Source organism: Halichoerus grypus, chromosome 4 (genome assembly GCF_964656455.1).
Source record: "Halichoerus grypus chromosome 4, mHalGry1.hap1.1, whole genome shotgun sequence".
Lineage (NCBI taxonomy): Eukaryota > Metazoa > Chordata > Mammalia > Carnivora > Phocidae > Halichoerus > Halichoerus grypus.
Window position 1 is genome coordinate 150,202,432 of NC_135715.1, and position 19,525 is coordinate 150,221,956.

General features: G+C 35.3%; 1 protein-coding gene across 10 annotated transcripts in view; it reads left to right on the plus strand.

Annotated features, from left to right (window-relative positions):
* PMS1 (PMS1 homolog 1, mismatch repair system component) overlaps positions 1–19,525 on the plus strand; it is an 87,309-nt gene that overhangs the window by 9,808 nt on the left and 57,976 nt on the right. For all 10 annotated transcript variants that reach the window (XM_078071098.1, XM_036075485.2, XM_078071105.1 and 7 more), the window contains 2 exons: positions 7,094–7,276; positions 17,624–17,726. In XM_078071098.1, the coding sequence (XP_077927224.1) occupies positions 7,094–7,276; positions 17,624–17,726 (286 nt within the window). The remainder of the gene's footprint in view (positions 1–7,093; positions 7,277–17,623; positions 17,727–19,525) is intronic.

The window sequence follows — 19,525 nt, forward strand, 5'->3', positions numbered from 1 at the left end:
TCAAGCATAATAATGTTCGCATTATAGGGATCCCAGAAGAAGAAGAGAGAGAAAAGGGGAAGAAAATTTGTTTGAAGAAATAAAGCCAAAAATGTCCCTAATCTGAGGAAGGAAACAGAGATCCAGATCCGGGAGGCACAGAAAGCCCCCAACAAAATCAACCCAAGGACGCACACACCAAGACACATAATAATTAAAATGGCAAAAAGTAGTGATAAAGAGAGAATCTTAAAAGCAGCAAGAGAAGATAGTTACATACAAGAGAAACCCCATAAGCCTATCAGTGAATTTTTCAGCAGAAACTTTGCAGGCCAGAAGGGAGTGGCATGATATATTCAAAGTGCTGAAAGGAAAAGACCTGTAGCTAAGAGTACTCTATCCATCGAGGCAATCATTCAGAATAGGAGGAGAAATAAGGAGTTTCCCAGACAAAAGTTAAAGGAATTCATGACCACTAAACCAGCCCTTCAAGAAATGTTAAAGGGGACTCTGAGTGGGAAGGAAGGACCCTAAGTAGGAGTAAAAAAAAGTAGGAAGCACTAAAGCAGTAAAAATAAGTATGTCTGTAAAAATCAGTCAAGGGATTCACAAAAGGATGTAAAATATGATACGATATATCTATAACATTGGGGGGGGAAGAAGTAAAGAATGGGTTCAAACTTAATGACCATCCACTTAATATAGATTGCTATATGCAGAAAATGTTATGTACAGACCAATGGTAACCACAAATCAAAAACCAGTAATAGATATGCAAAAAACAAAGAGAAAGGAACCCCAGTATATCATTAAAGAAAGCCAGCATACCTTGAAAGAGAGCAAGAGAAGAAAGCATCAGAAAAAAGCTACAAAACAAGTACCAAAATGGCAATAAATATATATCAATAATTATTTTGAATGCAAATGGATTAAATGTTCCAATCAAAAGACACAGGGTGATGGAATAGACAATAAACCAAGACCCATCTATATGCTGCATAAGAGACTCATTTCAGACCTAAAAACACTTGTTGAATGAAAGTGGGGGATGGAGAAGCATTTTTCATACAAATGTATGTCAAGAGAAAGCTGGGGTTGCAATACTTATATTGGACAAAATAGAGTTGTTGTTTTTTTTAAGATTTTATTTCTTTATTAGAGAAAACAAGCAGGGGGAACAGCAGGCAGAGGGTGAGGGAGAAGCAGCTCCCTGCTCAGCAGGGAGCCTGATGTGGGGCTCGATCCCAGGACCCTGAGATCATGACCTGAGCTGAAGGCAGATGCTTAACCGATTGAGCCACCCAGGCACCCCAGACAAAATAGACTTTAAAACAAAGATGGTAACAAGAGGCAAAGGACACTATATAATCATAAAGGAACAATCCAATAAGAAGAGATAACAATTGTAAATATTTATGCACCCAATATGGGAGCACCCAAATGCATAAAACAGTTTAATAACAAGCAGAAAGGAACTAATCAACATTTATACAATAATAGTAGGGGACTTAAACATCCCACTTATATCAATGGACAGGTAATCTACTAGGAAATAGTGGCTTTGAATGATACATTGGATTTAATAGATATATGCAGTACGTTCCCTCCTAAAACAATACACATTCTTTTTAAGTGCGCATGAAACGTTCTCCAGAATAGATCACATATTAGGCCACAGAACAAGTCTCAACAAATTCAAAAAGATCAGTCATATACTATGCATCTTTTCTGACCATAATGCACTGAAACTAGATATCAGCCACAAGAAACAATCTGGAAAGAGCACAGATACATGGAGGTTAAATAATATGCTACCAAACAATGAATGGGTCAACCACGAAATCAAAGAAGAAATTAAAAAAAGTATATAGAGACAAAAGAAAATGTATGATTCAAAATCTTTGGGATGAAGCAAAAATCAGTCTAAGAGGGAAGTTTATAGCAATACAGGCCTACCTCAAGAAGCAAGAAAAATCTCAAGTAACCTAACCTTACACTAAAGGACCTAGAAAAGGAACAAACAAACCCAAAACCAGCAGAAAGAAGGAAATAATAAAGACTAGAGCAGAGATAAATGATACAGAAACTAAAAAAGTAATGGAACAATGAAAGTAGGAGGTGGTTTTTAGAAAAGATCAACAAAATTGTTAAACCTCTAGTCAGACTCGTCAAAAAAAAAAAAAAAAAAAAACAGTCAAATCATAAATGAAAGAGGAGAAATAACACCACAGAAAAACAAAGGATTGTCAGAGAATATTATGAAAAATTACATGCCAACAAATTGGACAACCTAGAAGAAATGGATACATTCCTAGAAAAATATAAACTACCAGAAAGTGAAACAGGAAAATAGAGAAAATTTGAATAGACTGATTACCAGCAATGAAATTGAAACAGTAATAAAAAAACTCCCAACAAACAAAAATTAAGAATGAGCTGGCTTCACAGCAGAATTCTATCAAACATTTGAAGAAGAGTTAAGACTTACTCTTCTCAAACTATTTGACAAAATAGAAGAGGAAGGAGAACTTCCAGATTCATTCTATGAGGCCACCATTACCCTGATACCAAAACCAGATAAAGACATCACAATTAAAGAGAACTACAGACCACCATCTCTGATGAACATAGATACAAAAATCCTCAACAGAATCTTAGTAAACTAAATAAAATAATACATTAAGAAAATCATTCACCACAATCGAGTGGGATTTATTCCTGGGTTGCAAGGGTTTTTCAATACTTGCAAATCAATCAATGTGATACATCAATAAGAGAAAGGACAAAAATCATTTTAATAGATGCAGAAAAGCATTGAACAAAGAACAACATCCATTCATGATAAGAACCCTCAACAACGTGGGTTTAAAGGGAACATACCTCAACATAATAAAGGTCATATATGAAAAACCTACAGCTGCCATCATACTCAGTGGTGAAAAACAGCTTTTCCCTTAAGGTTAGGAAAAAGACAAGGGTGTCTACTCCCACCACTTTTATTCAGCCTATTTCCAGGAAGTCCTAGCCATAGCAGTCAGACAACAAAAAGGAATAAAAGGCATCCAAATTGCTTTGGATTGCAGATAACATGATAATGTATATAGAAAACCCTAAAGACTTCACCAAAAAACTACTAGGACTAGTAAATGAATTTAGTCAAGTCACACAATACACAACATACAGAAATCTGTTGCATTTCTGTATACTAATAGTGAAGCAGCAGAAAGAAATTAAGAAAACCATCCCTTTTACAACTGCACCAAAAATAATAAAGTACCTAGGAATAAACTTAACCAAGGAGGTGAAAGACCTGTACAAGAAAACTTACAACATTGATGAAAGAAATTGAAGACAATACAAAGAAATGGAAAGACATTCCATGCTCATGGGTTGGGAGAACAAATATTGTTAAAATTGTACCCAAAGCAATCTACACATTTAATGCAATCCCTATCAAAATACCAACAGCACTTTTCACAGAACTAGAACAAAGAATCCTAACATTTGTATGGAACCACTAAAGACCCCAAATAGCCAAAGCAGTCTTGAAAAAACTAGAGGTATCACAATTCCAGACTTCAAGTTATATTACAAAGCTGTAGTAATCAAAACAGTATTGGGGAGGATATGTGTTGTGGTGAGTGCTGTGTATTGTGTAAGACTGATGAATCACAGACCTGTACCCCTGAAACAAATAATACATTATATGTTAATAATTAAAAAAATTAAAATTAAAAAAAAAAAAAACACCAGTATGATACTGGCACAAAAATAGACATATGGATCAGTGGAACAGAATAGAAAACCCAGTAGTAAATCCACAATTACATGGTCAGTTAATCTTCCACAAAGGAGTCAAGAACATGCAATGGGAAAAAGACAGTCTCTTCAACAATGGGTGTTGGGAAAACTGGACAGCAACATGGAAAAGAATGAAACTAGACCACTTTCTTACACCATACACAAAAATAAACTCAGTATAGATTAAGGACCTAAATATGAGACCTGAAACCATAAAATCCTAGAAGAGCACACAGGAGTAATTTGACTTTGGCCATTAACAACATTTTTCTAGATATGTCTCCTGATACAAGGGAGATAAAAGTAAGAATAAAGTATTTGGATTACATCACAATAATTGGGACTACATCACAATAAAAAAAAGCAAAGGAAACAATAAAAGACAATGTACAGAATGGGAGAAGATCTTTGCAAATGACATTTCCAGTAAACGGTTAGTAGTCAAAATACATAAAGAACTGATACAACTCAATACCGCAAGACCCAAATAATCCAGTTAAATGGGCAGAAGGCATGAACAGACATTTTTTCCAAAGAAGACATCCAGATGGCTAACAGAGACCTAAAAAGCTGGTCACATCACTCATCATCAGAAAAATGAAAATCAAAACTGCAATGAGATAGCATCTCACACCTGTCAGAATGGCCAAAATCTAAAAAACAAGAGGCAAGGGGCGCCTGGGTGGCTCAGTTGGTTAAGCGGCTGCCTTCGGCTCAGGTCATGATCCTGGAGTCCCTGGATCGAGTCCCGCATCGGGCTCCCTGCTCGGCAAGGAGCCTGCTTCTCCCTCTAACCCTCCCTCCTCTCATGTACTCTCTCTCTCTCTCATTCTCGCTCTCTCAAATAAATAAATAAATCTTTAAAAAAAAAAAATAAAATAAAAAACAAGAGGCAAAAGATATTGGCAAGGATGTGGAAAAAAGGAGCCCTCTTACAGTGTTGGTGGGAATGCAAACTGGTACAGCCACCATGGAAAACAGTATGAAGGTTATCAAAAAGTTAAAAATAGAACTAGCCTATGATTCACTTACTGCACTACTGGGTATTTACCCAGAGAATACGAAAACACTAATTCAAAGGGATACATGCACCCTTATGTTTCTAGCAGCATTATTTATAATAGCCAAATTATGGAAGCAGCCCAACTGTGCATTTATGGATGAATGGATAAAGAAGTGGTGTATAAATACAATGGAATATTATTCAACCATAAAAAAGGAATGAAATCTTGCTGTTTGCAACAGTGTGGGTGGAGCTAGAGAGTATAATGCTAAGCGAAATAAGGGAAAGGAAATTCCATGATTTTATTCATATGTGGAATTTCGGAGACAAAACAAATGAGCAAAGGGGAAAAAAAAAAGACAAACCAAGAAATGGACTCTCAACTACAGAAAACAGACAGATGATTACTAGAGGGGAGGTGGCTGTGGGGATGGTGAAGTAGGTGAATGGGATTAAGAGTACACTTACCTTGTTGAGCATTGAGTAATATATGGAACTTTTGAATCACTATATTATACACCTGAAACTAACATAACACTATGTTAACTATGCCAGAATTAAAATTTTTGAAAAATAGTAAGCTATTAAGTTTTTGAGGAGTCAAAGTTATACATGGATTTTTGGTGATGTGGGAGTCAACACCCCAGACCCCCTATGTTCAAGGGTCAACTGTATTGTAAGCTCTATAAACATGGAAATTTATTAAACCCAAAGAAAGGCAACTTATTTTTTTTTTAGGCATTTCATATAGTACAGTCTGATTAGAATACAATAGATAATAAATAGGATTAGATAATTATATTTGGTAGATTTCACTTATGAATCTTACTTAGGTAGGCAGACATATATCTTGTTCTTAAAGCTCTCTGGAAGAAAAACATGTTTTTAAAAATGTTGTTAGAGGGGCGCCTGGGTGGCTTAGTTGGTTAAGCGACTGCCTTCGGCTCAGGTCATGATCCAAGGGTCCTGGGATCAAGCCCCGCATCAGGCTCCTTTCTCGGCAGGGAGCCTGCTTCTCCCTCTCCCCCTGCCTGCTATTCCATCTGGATGTGCTCTCTGTCTCTGTCAAATAAATAAATAAAATCTTAAAAAAACACAAAAATATTGTTAGAAAGCCAGTGGAAGTCCTCTTGTAAAAGTAAAGTATACATTTTTATCTGGCTTTGTATTTTAGTGTCTTGATATTTACCAGTTTCTGCTTTGCAGAGTTTTCTAAAATAAACAATTATTTTGCTTATATAGTAAGACCTGTTTTATTATGATTACATATAATAATAACTGTCCTGACTAAGAATGTTTTCACAATTAGTTAATTAAAGTTGATATAATTTAAAAATTTAAATAGATCTTTGTGTTATTTTACTCAGATACCTTGTGTTCTTTTTTGTATTGCAAGATTTGTGTTTCTGTAGTTGATGATTTTTCTATAAAATGAAGCAGCCAAACTGTTTCCAGGATGTTAATTTTTGACAGAGAGAGAGATGAGGAACTAAATCTTAAGTAAGGTTTCCCTTCAATACCTTGCGTATCTAACTGACCTAAAAAGTACTGACACATACAGAATTATATAAATTTAGGTTATTATAAATGTATTATTTTTAAGTACTAGAGTCATTGTAATTGTAGGAAGATCTTGATGGGAATTTAGATTTTGTTTTTTTATATATGCATACTAGAATTAGACTACAAATACTAAGCTGTGAATTGAGTTTGGGGTTTTTTTTTGCCCTCATTTTTCAAATAAAGACCTCACAGAGATTGCCAAATTAGTGTATTAGCATTTTTCTGTTCTCTATTTGCAAGAACTTTAGAAAGTCATAATGTAGTAAATATTTAAAATTCTTAGGAAAGCAATACGTTGTTAAAGGGAGAAAGTATTAAAAATCAGGATGAATAATGTTAATTGCTAGACTCTTAGTGGGTAGAACCAGGTGCTAATGGTGATAGTATTCTGTTTTGGTTTTTTTGAGAGATTATATATGCAAAAGTATATATAATTTAGTAGAATTTTCTTAGTCAAGTTTAAATGTGAATTTAAACACAAGTATCCATGATGCTGAAACAATTGAAGGAAACCTTAAAGATTAGACTGACTTCCTTTTTTTAGAGTTGAATCTGAGTCCAGGGAAAACAAGGGACTTGCCCATTGTATCATAGTTAGGAATTAATAGAGTTAGGAATTTGAACTCTTTCTTAATATTAAGATTCCATAAAAAATAAATGACACAATTGTTTTTCTTGTGTTTCTTTCTGTTTCTAATGCACAACAGTTTACTGTCTTTATATACTAAAAGTATTCTCTTTTTATAGGAGAACTATGGATTTGATAAAATTGAGGTGCGAGACAATGGTGAGGGTATCAAGGCCATTGATGCACCTGTAATGGCAATAAAATACTATACTTCAAAAATAAGTAGTCATGAAGATCTTGAAAATTTGACAACTTATGGTTTTCGTGGAGAAGCCTTGGGATCAATTTGTTGTGTAGCTGAGGTAAGGTAATTTATATTGACTTCTTTAGTGATTTCATAATCACAGAATGGTAGCATTAAGAGAAAATGAACCCAGTTTTTGGCAAAGAGTGTGGATTTTTTTTTTTATTGTGGTAGAATATACATAAAATTTATCATTTAAACTATTTTTAAGTGTACAATTCAGTGGCTTTAAGTGCATGTAGCCATCACTGCCATCCATCTCCAGAAGTTATTCATCATTGCAAACTGAAACTTTGTGCTCGTTAAATGTTAAGTCCCCATTATCCTTCCCCACCTCTAATCTGTATTCTACTTTCTGTCTCTGAATTTGACTAATGGAGTCATACAATATTTGTCCTTTTGTGTCAGGCTTATTTCATTTAGCAAAATGTCTTCAAGGTAACATGTATCAGAATTTTATTCCTTTTTAAGGCTGAATGATCTTCTAGTATGTATAAGTCATGTTTTGTTTATCCTTTTATGTGTTGATGGACATTTGGGATGTTTCTACCTTTTTGCTATCATGAATAATGCTGCTGTGAATGTGGGTGTGCAAATGTCTATTGAAGTCCCTGCTTTTGCTTCTTTTGTGTATATACTCAGAAGTGGAATTGCTGGATCATATGGTAATTCTGATTTTTTGAGGAATGGCAAAGTGTGTTTTACAATGTTAATATTTATAGAAGGAAAAAATACTTTAGTGACCCACTGGCTTGGGAAAAAAAAAACATATTAAATAAAATTAAACAGATTATCTTAATTATAAGCTCTTCTCAGAGATTTTACTATACTAAAGTGCATTGTGAATCTCTAAGGTTGGTGGTTTATAGTAGTTACATTTTCCTGCATGTACTTGACTATGAAACCCTTTTATTGATAAGCATATCACTGTTGTTTTGTTACTGTGCTGTGGAACCCACTTTGGAAATATCATTCTAGTCAATACAGATAGATTGGGCTCTAGAGATATGAGTTGACTTGTTCTAAATCCTACCTAGTCAGAGGCAGATTGGATCCCAGAACTTTGTTCTCCTGCCGCTGGTTAGGTGCCTTCAGTGTTTATAAACCCCTCAGTTCAGTGCCTGACTAACTTGTTTGCATAGTACCAATTATACTTCACTGCCTCCGCACTAGATTTCATAACTAGCTTGTGGCAAAGCCTGTCTAGAACCTTGATCTGTTCATTTCCATGTGTCTTATTTATGTTTGATCACACTACTCTGCACTAGTTTCTTTGTGCTGTACTATATTATTCTGTGTATTAGGCTGTGTTTTATAGTGTGATAGTATCTGTGTATTGTGTGTGCCCACTGGCTACGTATCCCTGCATTTGTGCTTTTCTGGCCGACTATTTGGGTGAGAATGCTCAGATACAATGAAATGATAGAACTTTACCTACTGTTTCAGAAAAGTGCCATGTACACGAGATATTGTTGCTTTCTTTTCATTCATTCTTTGGACGTCTGTTTAGTAACAGATATAACAGCAGTCATATAATCTCCATGCTTATTGTGGTCTTCTCTCTTTCCTTCTGCCCTTAGAGTGCTGGCATAGTGTAGGTCTTCTCCATTTTTGTGAAAAGAGTCCCTGCTCAGTATTCACTTTTCTCTTTTGGAGCTCTGTAAGGTGATGCCTAAGTAACAAAGAAAAATTGTGGGTGGGGCAGGAGGTGGAGTTTAAAGTGGGAGAGTTTGATGTTCTAGTACAGAGGTAGACTAGAGGCCCTTATGTGTTAGAATCCAGATGTTCAGGGGCCCATGGGTGGCTCAGCTGGTTAAGCGTCAGACTCTTAGTTTCGGCTCAGATTGTAATCTCGCTGTTGTGAGATGGAGCCCAGTGTTTGTCGGGCTGGGTGCTGAGCCAGGAGTCTGCTTCAGATTTTCTCTCCGTCTCCTCACCCCTGCTCCCCGCCCCCCACAACGTGCACGTGTGTACAAACACACTTGTGCATGCACGCTCTTTCTCTCTCTCAGATAAATAAATAAAAAGAAGAATCCAGATGTTCAGACATTGCTAAAGGAGGAAAGGACTTCTCCTTAAGTGCATTCTGCTTAAAACCTCTATCCAAATCTTGCATACTCTGTGCTTTCTGTGCTTCCCTTTCTGTCTCAGCACTTACTTTATTTTAGAGTTCACTGAGTCTCCAAATAGATTTTAGGGAAGAGCAAGTAGAGGGTACAGCTAACTGGGCATTGCCCATCTTTCTCCCTAGAGACTATGTATCTGGGAACCTACAGCCCTGGGATCTTAAAGAAAGTGTTTGCTTTTTAAATGGGTTCAGATTTGTACCAGGGAACCTCTGAAACTCCCAGTACTAGCACATACTATTGTGTGAGCTCTTGGTTGCTATTTTAGAAATCATGTAATTTTTTTTTTTTTTAAGATTTTATTTATTTATTTGACAGAGAGGGAGAAAGCACAAGCAGGCAGAGTGGCAGGCAGAAGCAGGCTTCCAGCTGAGCAGAGAGCCTGACATGGGGCTCCATCCCAGGACCCTGGGATCATGACCTGAGCCAAAGGCCTGAAGGCTTAACCAACTGAGCCAGCCAGGCACCCCAGAAATCATGTAATTTATTTGAGAACATAATTATTTGATTTCTTTAGCTGTTGTCCAAACTTGGTAGTCTTTAAGGTATATTTTGGCAGAGTATTGTTGAATAATATATAATTTAGCATTTCTAGGTTTTCAAAAATTAATTTATTTATTTTAATGTAGTTGACACACTAGTTTCAGATACACAACGTAGTGATTTGACAAGTTTATACATTATGCCGTGTTCACTACAACTGTAGCTAACATGTCTTGATATATTGCTATTACAGTATCATTGATTATATTCCTTATGCTGTGCCTCTTACGTCCCATGACTTATTCAGTCCATATAATTGGAAGCCATTATCTCCTTTCATTCAGAGGTGGAATCTAAGGGGGGGAAGAAAAAACCCACAAATGAATAAACAAACAAAAAGGCATTTCTGTATTTTCTATAAGATGTATATAACCTTTCAGAACTGAAATTGGTTATTATCAGCTTTGTCTACTAGGTGGCAGCACTATACTTAGTCTTTTAACATACATGGTAATAAGCCGTATGATTTATCCAAATCTTTACTGTAGTTCTGATTTTAAATGGCAGTTTTGCAAGTCTCTGTCCAGTGGTACTCTATTTTGTTTGATTACTTAAGCCCAGTTGTTATCCAAGTTTATCATTTTGTATTTTGTTTCATTTTTGAGGCATTTGAATGCCTTGAGTATATATACTTAAAATAATTTATCAAAATTACGGAGGAATAAAGGAATTGTCAAACTACCAGAATAATATATGGCTGTAAACTTTTTAAAAATTATATTCAGTTTACACATTATAATGTCACGTGTTTCTCTTACAAAATATTAACAGCATTTTATGTAATCTCTTTTTCTTGTAAATCTTTGGGAAAACCACACATAGATACATGTGTGTATATTTTACATATATGGACTCAAGGTCAAGATATATACCATGATCAGCAACCCTGAAGTTTCTCTCATGCTCCCTCCCAATAGGTAACAGCTATTCTGACCTCTGTCAATACAGATTAGTTCTACCTGTTCTTTCTTAAACTTGATGTAAATGAAATCTTACAATATGTATTATTTTGTCATAGATTTTATGATGATGATTTGGGTTGGATTGTTTCTGAAAGCTAAAGCATCATCAAAAAATCTAGAACTGGAAGGGATCCTGGTAGTAGTAGTGGACCCTGGTTCATTGCCAGATGCCCCTCGTCAGGACTGAGTACTCATTCCCCTAGCTGCCAAGTATTGGCAACTGAATGCTCAAAGCTGAGTCTCTCCCTGGAGATTGCCCTTACCTCAGCTGAACAGGGCAACCTGCATCCAATGACTGACTAATGAGGGATTATAAATGTTCTATTCCAATTCAGAACAACTCTGCCATGCTATCTCTGGTCCAAAGTGACCCCCCCCAGGGTCAGCCAAGTCCTTGTTTGTGACTGCAGAGCCCCATTTCTCTTTCTGCCCTGCCCTCACAAGTGATCATCTCGGGAGCACCCACAATGAACTTCCTGCTCACTAGTCTTCCTCTCAATCTGTATTATGGGTAAACCACCCTAAAATGTAGGTCTTCTATGGTTCTGTCTCCTCATATTACTGATGAAGAAACTTAGGTCTTGTGAGGCCAAATGCCAGGTCTTCTTACTCCAACTTTGAAACATAGTCTAATATCAGTCAGCTACTGTTTGTTTATCTGTTGTATGCAGGGCGCTGTGCTAAGTAGTTTACTTTAGAAGAACTGTGCACAGGGCAGTAAATGGAATATGAAAATTGTGACCTATTTAAGGACATATAATGTGTCCATGGCAAAGCCAAGAATTCAGTTCCAATATCATGTCTCCCAGTACTGAGTTTTCCACAGTAGGTCATGCTGCCTTCTTGCTAGTATGGTTAGAGAGGTATTTATTAGTTTAAAAATACCTCATATTAAAATAATGAATATACTCAGACCTGCAGCCATAAGCTCAGTAGATGATATCAAGGAGTAGTCAAGTTGAGACTTATGTGGGAGGATTCTGAATAGTATTTCAGAAATACAGAAAGTAATATATGCTTGTTAAGGTCAGTTAGATTTAAAAAAATTGTTATTGAGGAATTATTGTTTTTGTTATTAATGAGTGCTTTTTGGGGAGAAAAGTTCACTTTTTAAATTTAATGAATATTCTTCACTCAGAAAGAACTGAAATTTCATATATAGAAGTTGCATATTTATTTTAAAGGCTTCAATTTATTTTGAAAATCTTTGGGCAGAAATTACAGTTACATAATAAAAATTAGTGATTTGGTTTGATCTGCCAGACTAACTGATGCAGGTAATTTTAGAGTCATACAGATGTAAATCATCTCAGGCTCAGTAGATTGATGATATGTAATTGGAATATAGTTTTGTCTCACTGTTAAGGGGCTGTCACCCAAAATTCTGATTGTTGAAATTATTTTTATTAGATTACTTTAAAGATGTCAATTTTAGTTAGAAAAATTACGTAGCCTTTTAGCAAAATTCACTGGAGGAATTTAAAACCTATCTAATTCTATATTCTTTATTGATATACTTTAAAAAAATGGGCAGTTTTCCTAATTTGTCAATTTTAAAATGGCTTCCAGTCTTAGAATTAACCAGTACAAAGGAGTAAAACATTGTTTTTATACCCACAGAGTATCCTGTTGGTATTTAAAAGTGGAATTACCGCTTCCCTAATTTATGATTAATGTATCACAAATTGATTGATACGGTTTTCTTTAAAGTCATGTCAAGCATAACTTCTCTTGAAATTCATTGTTGTTTGTACAGCAATAATTTGGAAGTATTTGTTTTCTCCAGTGTTTAATTCCTGGTACAGATTACTAAGCATATTGACTGGAATGAGCTAGAGATAGTGAAAATTCTGTTTTGACCTGTTTATAAAATTTTTTTGTGAAGACTTTGTATATATTGTTTAAACCACATAATAAAACGTGTAATAAAAGATTTTATTTCTTTTTAGGTTGATTTTTATATACATTGTATTAAAAATGACCTTTTTGCCTTCCAAATAAATGTTTAAGAAACTCGTAAGTTTTTTGACCTGGATTTTAAATGGAGGCTAAATTACACCTCAGTTTTAGGAGAAGTACTGAACAGTTTTGTTTTCTTAAAATCAGAACAAACTCTGAAAAAGAGAACCCTAATTCTCAGTACCAAGTGTTTGAATAAGAGACTTGGCCAAAGGCATAAAGCAGGTCAACTTTTCTGACAGTCATTTAGTGAGGATAATCATGATTTGAGGGGCAAATGAAATAATACATATGAGGTATCTTGAATACAGTCATGTGCCATACAGATGAAAGTTATTTTCACTCTGGACTTGAACGTGAAAAGTAGTATGTACCTCTATCGTAAAGTTGATAATATCATCAGACTTGTTCATTTCCTTGTTGGCAAGCAGTATTGTACCTTACTTTTCAAAGTTTATGCAGACCACTCAACATTTTTGGGAAATCCTTCCTAATAACAGACATTTCTAGGTAAATTCCTTCTATTTTCTCACAAAAAGTCTTTATTTTATAGCATAAGTTCATTATTTTTTCTTGTTTGTCCCTCTGAAGAATTAACAGAGGTGCCAGCCATGCTCTGCATAACACTCACGTTTATTGATTCATTTATCCATTTTTTTTTTAAGTGCTTACATTGTGCTGGGTATTATTCTGATCCATCAAGTTCATTATACATAGTTTTTTGGTGGGATAACATGATATGTAGCTTGGTTTTTTTAATTTAAATTCAGTTAGCCAACATCATTAGTTTCATATGTAGTGTTCAATGATTTATCAGTTGCGTATAATACCCAATGCTCATCATATCACGTGCCCTCCTTATGCCCATCCCCCAGTTACCCCATCCCCCCGCTGACCTCCCTTTCCGCAATCCTCAGTTTGTTTCCCAGAGTCAAGAGTCTCTCATGGTTTGTCTCCCTCTCTGATTTTAAAGATTTTATTTATTTATATGACAGAGAGCAAGAGAGGGAACACAAGCAGGGGGAGTGGGAGAGGGAGAAGCAGGCTCTCCGCCGAGCAGGGGGCTCGATCCCAGGACCCTGGGATCATGACCTGAGCCGAAGGCAGATGCCTAACAACTGAGCCACCCAGGTGCCCCTCCCTCTTTGATTTCTAACATTCAGTTTTCTCTCCCTTCCCCTATGGTCCTCTGTACTATTTCTTGTAGGTTCATTTTTGTTTTACATTTCATTAAACCTGCATGGCTTAAAGGGGGCAGAATGAGAAGCTATGCCATTCTGTTTTGAATATGAAAGTTGGGACTTCCTTAATTGTGGGCGCCCATAGCTGTAAAAAGATAGGAGGAAGCCCCTACCATCATTTTGATGGTTTCTCCCTCCTGTTCCATACTGTAGGGTACATCCTGTGTTACTTAAAGCCATGGTGGTAGAGCTTTAATTAGAATGGGCATAGGAATTTTTGAAGCAGTAGGGTATCCTGCTTTCTAAATGCAGCCTCCTCACAGGTAATAGAACTCTGTTGAAAGGAGAAAAGCCAGAGCCAAGATTTCCCTGTTGTTAGTCTCCCACAGTGAATGATCCGGGAGAAGCTTCTGACATCAGAGCTCTTATATTAGTGTACGACTATGCACAGGCAGGCATCCTCACAGAAGGAAAAAGACACTTCAGTGATCCAGGCAAAATTGATGTTTCACCTGAATCATGAAGACCATTGACCTTAGTTTTCAGGATCCTGTTTCTGTGCCAAAGTATTCATCCAAAAGTCAGCAAAAAAATAAAAACAAAACTTTAACACAATTATCTTAAATGAATTTTTGCCAAGAGAGGTTTTTTTTTTGGCATGAATTAACAGCATATATGCTAAGTTTTACATTTTTGTTTTATCTAAAACATTGAGAAAAATTATGCTTATTTAAAGTTTAAATGCTTTTATGTAATTCAACTTTGTATTAGTAGTATTATTCCCTTGAAACTCAATAATTGGACCAAAAAATCAGTTTTTAATGACTGATAGCTAATATAACCTGTAAGGTTCTCTGAGAACTTCTAAAACTTTACCTTTTAAAATAAACTCTTTTTAAAATTCTTAAAATAAATTTCTTTAGTTCTTCTCTTGACACCACCAGATTCATTCTGCCACAGTTCATTAATGTCTCTAGTAAGAAGCACAAGTAATAATTTGTAATGTTAGAGATGAATCTGATGGTGGAGTTACTATAGGTACACATGTGTTAGTTGCTGCAGAGCTAACACATTCTAAGCTTGTGCCTAGTCCAAAAAAAGTTTTCCTGCCCAGGACACAGAGTCATATGATGAAATGAACTCTTGAAATACAATTCCTTCCTCTGAAGAACACATTGTATTTCATGAATTTGTGAAACATGCTTATGTGTTATCCTTCACTGTCTTTCACAGTGACTTGCAAAGCATTTCCTATCGAAATAAATTTTCATAGTAACCTACACATTCTAATTTTAACATTGGAAAATAATATTCAATTTTTTACTTTAATACAATTACTACAGTGTGACCACTAAGATCCTATTTTGCTTTTTAGCACATCGGTTTATTCATCTAGGTTGGAGTATATTTACTATTAACTAATATGTTTAAAGGATGAAGAAGTTAATAACTATAAAATGCTTTGAAAGTAGTTAAAACAAATACCCGCATAACCTTGTAAAGTAGCATCATCTTCATCTTATCATTGCCTTCCCCTTAAAGATGATAGAGGAATCATTTATTCGGGGCCATCTAACAAGCCACTGGCGTAGTTAGTACTAGAACTCAGAGCCAGGCTACTTTTGCTCAATGACTCCAACTTTAGGGTAGGTGGCTAGCTCTTTGGAGAATAGAAATAGAATTCAGTTGACCTTGGCATTTTTGAGAAGTGGTTGGTTAAATGTAGAATTATTTTTAAAGGGACAGTCATAGAGTAATTAAATTAGAGACAGGAAAGAAGTTTTTTTACTCTTTGTTTTAAGCTTTATTAGAAAAAATCTTTACTGGATAGAATAGAGTTGGGATGTAGCAGGGAAGATTAAGATTAGTTACCAGGAAAACTTTAAAAATTATACAACTTTTGAACCACGGAATGTATTTTTGAAAGAAGTAGAAAAATCATTTAAGATTATATAGAAACTCACAACTCTGTGTTAGGTGCAGCTTTTTTGAAGAACAGTTATAGAAATGGCAGCTTGAGGCAATGCCCCTGATAAGGATTTGATGGACATTAACCTCAGAGGGAATCTAATAGATTCTACTAGTATTGTGAGCTAGAGAAGCCATTTTTGGGGTAACTTTGCTATTTCCTGCATGGTAGCCACATGTTCTATAGCCACATGGCCTATTGTAAATCAGTGCGTGGTTAGAACTGGGTGGCAGAACCATCAAATCCAGTGTAGATCCAACTGGATCTAGAGGAGTTCCAGCAGTGGAGCTGGGTCTTTGTGGCTTCTTCCTAAATTACAGTCAGCTCCGCTGAGTCCAAGAATGGCCAAGAAAGATTGCTCCAATTTTGCATCATCATTGCTCACAAAATGCGTGAGAAGGCTACCCTTTTCTGAATCCACTGTGCTTTCCTAGAACATCCCCACTCCCCACCTATGGTATTTTCTGACAGTGGAATGGTTTACTATTGTTAGACTGCCACTCATCTCAAAAAATAGGTAAACAAAAAGCTGATGGTGAGGGTAGCTCAGAAGAATGCAGACATTCTTTTTTTTTAAAGATTTTATTTATTTATTTATTTATTTGACAGAGAGAGACACAGCGAGAGAGGGAACACAAGCAGGGGGAGTGGGAGAGGGAGAAGCAGGCTTGCCGCGGAGCAGGGAGCCCGATGTGGGGCTCGATCCCAGGACCCTGGGATCATGACCTGAGCCGAAGGCAGACACTTAACGACTGAGCCACCCAGGTGCCCCAAGAATTCAGACATTCTTATTTTTTAAAAAAGATTGATTTATTTGAGAGAGAGAGATACCAAGAAAGAGCACTAGCCAGGGGGAGGGTCTGAGGAAGAGGGACAATCAAACTCCCCGCTGAGCAGGAAGCCTGCCGCTGGGCTAGAAATCTGGACCCCAGGATCAGACCTGAGCTGAAGGCAGACACTTAACCAACTGAGCCACCCAGGCACCCTGAATGCAGACATTCTTAAACTTTTACTTCTGTCCCTAACATCTTTTAGGAAATATTTTCATGGTCAGTGAAATCCTTTCTTATACATACATGCCTTAATGCTAAAGTGTTTTTCAATTAATAGAAAATTTACATTTAAATAGTTCAAAGTTTCGTTTTAAGAAAAAAATTGTCCATAAATATATATGTGTATGATTTATATTTTTTATTCTTTTGAACCATTAGCTTGAAAGACAGAAGTGTAGTTTTATACAGAATATAAAAAAGGAGGGAATGATCATTTTACAAAAGGATTTTTCATGTTACCAACAAATTTATGGGAATTGTCTTTTAAAAAGCAAGTTTCCCTAATGCAATCAAAATATTTGATTTTACAGATGTAAGTTACACAACACAAATAGCCATTTCAGATACACTGATTTGTGTATGAGCATTTTAATTAAAGTTAAATACTCAAAGATCAGTAATTTGCCCCCTAAAAAAATATACGGTGGCCTATTATTATTATAACTCTAAGGGAATATTACAAGAGAAGTGGTCATAAGAGCTTAACAAGTAAAACTTTTTTTTTCAGTTTTAAGTAAATGTATAATTATTTTAAATCTAATTTGATAATGAGTCCACTGCAGTATCTAAAATAATAATTTTATTAGTATTTGTTTTTTTTTTTATATTCCAGGTTTTAATTACTACAAGGACAGCTTCTGATCATTTTAGCACCCAGTATGTTTTAGATGGCAGCGGCCACATAATTTCTCAAAAACCTTCACATCTTGGTCAAGGTAAGAGAGTAGCTTTGTATCTTTGCCTTTCCTGTCTTTTTTTTAAAACATTGTTACTCCTTAAATTCAAATGTGCTGCTTCAGGTTTGGTCTTGATAAAGGCTAGTTTACTTCCAAGTGAATATATTCAACCCTTACTTTAGTCACCAATCTCTTAAATACTTGGAGTGGTTCTCAAGAGGAACTGTGTAAAAAGCCTTAGGACAAAAATATGGATTAGTCACCCTTCTGTAAAACTGTGAGAACAGTTTTACTATTGTTGGATCACTAGTGTTTTCTTTGTATGTGGAGGATGATATTTTATTGAAATGCCTAAAACATGATTGATTTGGTAATCATGGTAATAAACAATACCATCAAGATACTATGATTATATAAATAATTAAAATATATTTATTTATGGAAAACTTCAAATGTATGTGCAAGTAAATAGAATAGTGTACCCATTGTTCAGTTTTATCAGTTGTCCACCCATTGCTAATGTTGTTTCATCTAATACCCTTACCTACCTTCTCTTTCTGTATTATTGGAAGCAAATAAATGTATTAATTATTGTTGCTATTTGTAATACATTTCTTAGTGTTTTATACACTTCTGTAATTTTATTACATTTTAATTGACATCTTATGTTTTTAAGTTCCTTTACTATTTACTTATAAGGAAAAAGAAAATCTCTTCAGGCTTGAGTTTCATGTATCTCCCTTAATTTTTTTCATATTGCTAACTTCTGGTAATGGAATGTTTAAAGTTGAGAAAATGTTGAAGATATGAACTCTTTAGAGTCATGTTCAAAAGAATTATTTGATCTGAAAGTCCCTGGGTTTTTTTATTGCTGTTTGCAATAAAATTTGTATCATAAATTCATTTTTCTCTTCCAATTTGTATCATAAATTCATTTTTTTAATTTCATGTCCCTTGTAATTTATTAAAGTACTATATTTTTTCTGTAGCTTTTTTCTTTCAATTTTAATATTAAATTATTGGATTTATTTTTTTAATGATTACCATCTTTTTTCATTGAAATATATTTTCTTGTGGGGCTCCTGGGTTGCTCAGTTGGTTAAGCATCTGCCTTCAGCTCAGGTCATGATCTCGGGGTCCTGGGATGGAGCACGCATCCGGGATCCCTGCTCAGCAGGGAGCCTGCTTCTCCCTCTCCCTCTGCCCCAACCCCCGCATGCTTTCTCTCTCTCTCAGATAAACAAAATCTTTAAAAAATATATATTTTCTTATATCTTAATACTGATACCAAATTCACTTTTTCTATTATTTTATAAATCTTCAAATTAGTTACTGATTATTCCTGCTTATTAAGAGTAATATTTTTATATCCACACAAAAGAGTTAGTAAGAACTCTTAAGAAAATACACTCTTTTCTCATTTATTCAGTTAATTAAAATGAGCTTAAGTCTAGTAGCTGTTTAATTTGATGTATAATAATATTGTACATATTTTAATTAAAATAATAGACTGTGATTCTTTTTATGTATTGAAGGTTAGGAAAGAGAAGGCATTTTTTTTAGTATGGTCCCTTTCTAGAAATGCTCTGACTCCAATTTTTAGGAGTTCAAATTAAGAAACCATTAGGAGCTATTTGGGTGGCTATCCGTAGAGTACTTTGAAGTAATCTAATCACCTTTTAAAACTTAAATGTATTTATTTTTATCTTAGTAGTAGCCAGTCTAATCTGGATGGCCTGTTGCTCTGCATCACTCATTCTTCTCATACTTTCCTATGGTCATCTCTATGGGAACTATGAAATAGCAATACTTAAATATGGAATCCCTCTGATCTTTGC